General features: G+C 40.9%; 1 protein-coding gene across 1 annotated transcript in view; it reads left to right on the forward strand.

Moving 5' to 3' along the window:
- MYO9A (myosin IXA) overlaps positions 1–6,000 on the forward strand; it is a 239,300-nt gene that overhangs the window by 182,039 nt on the left and 51,261 nt on the right. Inside the window, exons 19-22 of the mRNA XM_026648438.2 lie at positions 1,432–1,512; positions 2,668–2,778; positions 3,910–4,032; positions 4,719–4,868. Coding sequence (XP_026504223.1) covers positions 1,432–1,512; positions 2,668–2,778; positions 3,910–4,032; positions 4,719–4,868 — 465 coding nt within the window. The remainder of the gene's footprint in view (positions 1–1,431; positions 1,513–2,667; positions 2,779–3,909; positions 4,033–4,718; positions 4,869–6,000) is intronic.

The raw sequence follows: 6,000 nt of genomic DNA on the forward strand, positions 1-6,000 counted from the left end.
TTAAGAGACACTCTTGTATATAAATAATAATCCAGTTATATATTGTACATATATTAAGTAAATCGTTCAAATAATGCAAAAATAAGAGATAATTTCAGCACAGTTAGTGCTCCAGATTTGTTACAAATTGCAACATAAAAGCAGAGCCAACTTCAATCTGTCAACATGGAATTTCCATGCAAATAGTCACTCTTCTCCACACAACATGAGGAGGTCATACGTTTTCCACAGAAAATGCTGGTCCTGTGAGTGGCGGGAGCAATGAGTTGGAGTTTGTCTGGGACCCTTCCAAATGGCCTGCCAGAGCATTAGTGTGACCAGGCTGTGCCTCTAGGAGAATGAATCTAGAGGGATCTCTAGATGGAATCTGTCTCACTCAACCCAAGCCCAGAGTAGATCTGAAAGCCTCTGCATGATGGGTTAATACTGGTCTTGCATTGGGTAGTTATTTAGAACAATGTTTTTAAAGTCTAGAGAAAGTACAGGATGAAATGGGAATCCAGGAAATCCTAACCACCTAGTATCCACAGCTTTTCGCATCTCAGCTGAGAAAAGAATATGGTAGAAAATCTATCAGGTTCAAAACAGTTCTGACCAGGAGCATTCTATGAAAAGGTCAATGCTCGTAGTCTAAGGAATTCACTATAAATGGAGCTATATGAAAGAATGGGAGGCTAGTCTGGATAAAGGGATATCAGACAAACTGCGAGAATTTATTTGAAAGAAAGCAGCCAACTCTATTTTAAGACCATGCACCAGTGATAACTTACTCTGATTCCAGTACAAGAAAAACCTGTGGGGCAGAGTCAGATGTTTATGGAGATTTTGGAGGAAAGGGGTGTTCATTTTCACTGTAATGTCCTCCAAATAATGGATTTCTGAAAACGAGCAAAGCAGATCAGTGGTTATGCTGTCCCCCACGGCCCTCTGATAATTCTCTTGGGCCTCCCAGTAAAATATATATAATTGCAAAGTGAAATTCAAAGCTCACTTCCCTTTTGTACTGAAAACCTGATGTCTAATTGTATGAGGTGGGACTGGAAACTATCCTATCTCAAAATGCAGTATGTACAGTATAGGTCACATGAGCTGCCATTACTATTCCTGAAGGTAACTATTCATGTAAAAAAAAAAAAAAAAAGAAAGAAAATTTGTGTCTTTATAGCTGCATGTTGGATACAAAGACATTAATGTTCAAGTTTAACATGTTTAGCATATCTAGAGATGTATATGGAGCTGGTGCTGGATTGAATTGAATGACTCTTGAACAAAATGTACTTCCCTTTGGTGTTTTAGTTGACTTCTCTGTCAGAAACAGTTCTTAAGTTGGTAATTTCCTCAGAGTTTCCTCTCATGGGTGAAATGTTTGAAACTTCAGTGTATGTCACATCTGGCTCTTTTCCAGCTTTTAAGTTTTATTTTCTGGTGCAGGCATCCCTCAACAAGTTGATGGAGACTCTTGGTCAAGCAGAGCCTTATTTTGTCAAGTGCATTCGATCTAATGCTGAAAAGGTAAAGATCTATCATTGCCAAATGCTTGGTAACAAAAACACTGTTCTCAGCATTTACATTAACCACCCACCCCACCCTCACTGAAGAGAATAAAATTGGAGGTAAAGGTCAAACTCTGACTTGCTCTCACTATGTTGTTTCCAGATACTGTGGTGTATGATTTCATTGTTTTGACGGTTCATTAACATGAACCCTGGCAGTTGTGGTGCTTAGATACACCGTAGCTAATCATTGCTGCTTCAGATACCACAAACAACAAACACGCTGCCCCCTTCCAATATACAGATGTGTCACAATGTCCCACTGGGGTTTCATTGGAATCCCAAAACTTGATAAGAAAGGTGCTCTCACAGAACAGCTGCTGGACTGCAGCATGAGTGGTTTTATTAGGATGCAGTTTCACCCTTAGTTCTTAAGTGTCTGGGTAAAATCCACAATAACTTGTAAATACTTTGTGGTATAAATTTGATATGCTTGGCTGAAAAGAAGAAAAAGGACCTCCTGGATGAGTCTGAGTGTGGAGACCATTGTTAAACATGTATGGTGGTATTGTTTGTGTGTGTAATATTATTCCTAGTTGATAAACCACAATGACCCTTCTGGTCGTCATATAAATAATAATTTGAGTTGTCTCTTTTGAAGTTCTTACAAGCTCTGGAATTCATGTCTGCCATGCATGACCACTAAGGCTTCCAGCTTTAATTAAAAAAAATCCATATGAAATTTTAATTGAAAAAAGGAAGATACTTTCATAATAAACCTCATTATTCAAATTAACTTAGTTGTACATAACATTTTTCCTTTACATTTTTTAGAAGATGAATTGGTATCATGGACTATAAATTTATAAACAATGCTGGAATGAAGCTGGCTGGCTTGTGGGATAACAGAGTCTATCTCCACTAGATCACCATTTTAAATCCAGCCAGATCAGTAATGCTTGAAAGCCATTTTCTTCCAATGGGTGTTCAGCAATAAACAAGTTAGTGGTCTTGGACCAGTTGCTAGGAGTCCATATCGTACTATTGGCAACATGTGTGTCATACAAAAACATGTCATGTCGTCAATCAACTTCCATGTCTAGGTACTCGTGAGTATCATGAAGTGTTTGTAGTTGGGTGAAGTAACGTTGTTTGACCGTTTTTCCTCTTTCAGCTCCCTCTGAGGTTCAGTGACAGCCTGGTGCTTAGGCAGCTGCGATATACAGGAATGCTGGAGACAGTTCGAATTCGGCAGTCTGGGTACAGCTGCAAATATTCCTTCCAGGTTAGACAAAGTGCTTTTACCTTTTATTCATTTCTGTTAAAACATCATATCCTGGTAGATTGAGGTGGCCCATTTTTTGCACACACCCTTATTTCTAAATGTGGGTGAATTTAGAGTTCATAAAAGTGAGTGAATAATATCACTAGCTGGAGCCAGGCATGGAGTGTGGTCATGTGCTAGGCCAGCTTTGCCAATGCACCTAAGTTCTAACTTGCAAAGCCTCAGCTATTCTAGTTCTGAACCAAAACTGCTAGTCATGCATTTGTTTGCACAGAAATGTGTACCTAATTTTCATGCAGAAGTTCCCAAACCTCACAGCACCGGGGGGGGGGGCTGCCTTGGTTCACACAGACTTGCTTATTCAAGGGAAATATTTCTTTTTACATGATGGTTTTATCAAAAAATGTTCGTTGTGTGTGTGGTTCTTTCATCAGCGGCTACCACCCAGTTTGTTTCCTGTAGTAAGACGAATGGATGGCAGCTATTGTTTGGCATTGAGAATACTGTCATGTCTGTTACAAACGCTGTTTGTAGGAAACCTGAACCCCTTTTTACTTTGGGGGTATTTATCTTCAAGGACTCTAGCAAGTCTGATGTTTGAACCATCAAAATGGTAGCTGTTGTGAAGCTCTGTGTTTTCTGAGATACTCTGCAGGTTCTGGTAAATTCCTCCTGTAATGATCATTTCTCAGGATTCACTGCACATTTTCACAGAATCTCTGAGTGTTCCTCTGCAGGCAGACACTGCAGTATCTCCTATTTGCCTTTCATACAGTCCTGAAAGCCACCAGAACTATAATTTACCCATGGTCATGGTAGATTCTCCAGCTCTGACCATTTTAAATCAAGATTGGATGTTTTTCTAAAAAATCTGCTCTAGGAATTATTGTGGGGAAGTTCCATGGCCTGTATTATACAGGAAGTCAAACTAGATGATCACAATAGTTTCTTCTGGCTTCGGAATCTATGAATCTATAACAATGAAGGAATCCTTGAATTCTGCAGTTCTTGAATATCCGTTACATTTCTGCTAATTTACTAAAACATAACTCATTTGGCCAGCAAATAGTTACGTAACAGTGACATACCACTGCCCTTAGAATTTAACTCTGGTGGCTTCTAATTTTACAGGACTTTGTGGACCATTTCCATGTTCTGCTGTCACGAGGAATCAGCCCATCTAAGCACAACATCCATGATTTCTTCAGGAAAATAAAGCTCAGTCCAGACAATTATCAAGTTGGGAGAACAATGGTAAATACTTACCCACAGCTCAGACTCTGCACTGACAAATAAAGTCTGCCTATATGTGGTAACTTGGTTTTCATACATGTTTGCATTGACATGACTGTTGTCCCACTTTACCAAAAGGAAATGGATTAAGTGAGAAGGGTTTTAATCATGTCATACACAACACAAACTACTAGAGATTGTTGCTTTCTGTGAAGCCAGGATGGTCTGATCATGCTATTTAAAACAAGTTAGCCTCCAATAATCACTCCACGCTTTGTTACATAACTTACTATTCTATACAGTGTTGTTATGGCCGTGTGGGTCCCAGAATATTAGAGACACAAGGTGGGTGGGGTAATATCTTTTATTGGACCAACTTCTGCTGGGGAGAGAGACAAGCTTTTGAGCTTACACAGAGCTCTTCTTCTTGTCTCTCTGACTTACTGTTATGACAGTTATCTCCTCACTCTAGAAAGGGAATTTACTTATCAGCTGCTATATACTGTGATACACATCCAACATTTCACAGCCACATACTGTAGGTAACTGTCCAGAAAACTTTCATAAGTATCCCAAAGTAAAGTCAAATGCTAAACTCTTTATTTGAGAGCATTCCAGATACAGATGTCTGTGGCATTAACTCGTGTCTCCTGTGGCTGGGGAAGCATGACACACATTGTCCTCATTCCTCATGTGCTGCCTGTTAGGTTTTCATGAAGGAGCGGGAGCGCCAGCTTTTGCAGGATTTGCTACACCAGGAAGTGCTCCGGAGGATTACTCTGCTGCAGCGTTGGTTCCGTGCTATACTGGAGAGAAGGCACTTCTTGAACTTGAGGCAGGCAGCAGTGATCATACAGGTAGGCGACAATAATGTTGTTATTTACTATGTATAGCATCATTAGTGTGCCTGGCACTTCGCAGACGCAAAAGACCAGGTTCCTGAGCTGAGGAGCTGCTTATAATGAATAATGACAATGTACCTCTATGGCAGGGAAAGGCAGATTAGAAAAAGAAAGCTTGTGACACTGGAATCCTTAAATCCATTTAAAGCACTGCTGCAAAAATCATCTTCCTGGCTCCTCGCTTTGACCACATCACCCCATCTTTATATGCTTCCTCTGGCTCCACCTTAGAATCATAGGGTTGGAAGGGACCTCAGGAGGTCATCTAGTCCAACCCGCTGCTCAAAGCAGGACCAATCCCCAACTAAATCTTCCCAGCCAGGGCTTTGTCAAGCCTGACCTTAAAAACCTCTAAGGAAGGAGCTTCCGCCACCTCCCTAGGTAACCCATTCCAGTGCTTCACCACCCTCCTAGTGAAAAAGTTTTTCCTAATAGCCAACCTAAACCTCCCCCACTGCAACTTGAGACCATTAGTCCTTGTTCTGTCATCTGGTACCACTGAGAACAGTCTAGATCCATCCTCTTTGGAACCCCCTTTCAGGTAGTTGAAAGCAGCTATCAAATCCCCCCTCATTCTTCTCTTCTGCAGACTAAATAATCCCAGTGCCCTCAGCCTCTCCTCGTAAGTCATGTGCTCCAGCCCCCTAATCATTTTTGTTGCCCTCCGCTGGACTCTCTCCAATTTTTCCACCTTAGTCCAGTACAGCCTATTTGTCTTCACTTTTAAGGCCCTTTATGGCCTATCCCTGCCTCATCTATCATCTCTTACATGCTATGGACATAGACTCCACCAGTGACACCACTCTTGATTGCCCATTTGTGAAACTTTCCAGCATGCACCATCGTGCTTTCTCCCATGCTGCCCCACATGCGTGGAAGTTGCTCCCTGTAAAAACCCTCAAAGCCGAAACATTATCCTCCTTTAAACTTCTTTGTAAAATCCATCTATGCTGTGATGTCTACAAAACTGAGTGGTGGGTAGAGAGCTGGTGCATTGTGACCACTGCTTATGACACTGATTATAATTAAGGCTAAGATTTTATCACGGTTATTTTAGTAAAAGTCACGGACAGGTCATGGGCAATAA

Source organism: Terrapene carolina, unplaced genomic scaffold (assembly GCF_002925995.2).
Source record: "Terrapene carolina triunguis isolate 2854851 unplaced genomic scaffold, T_m_triunguis-2.0 Scaffold67, whole genome shotgun sequence".
Classification (NCBI taxonomy): domain Eukaryota; kingdom Metazoa; phylum Chordata; order Testudines; family Emydidae; genus Terrapene; species Terrapene triunguis.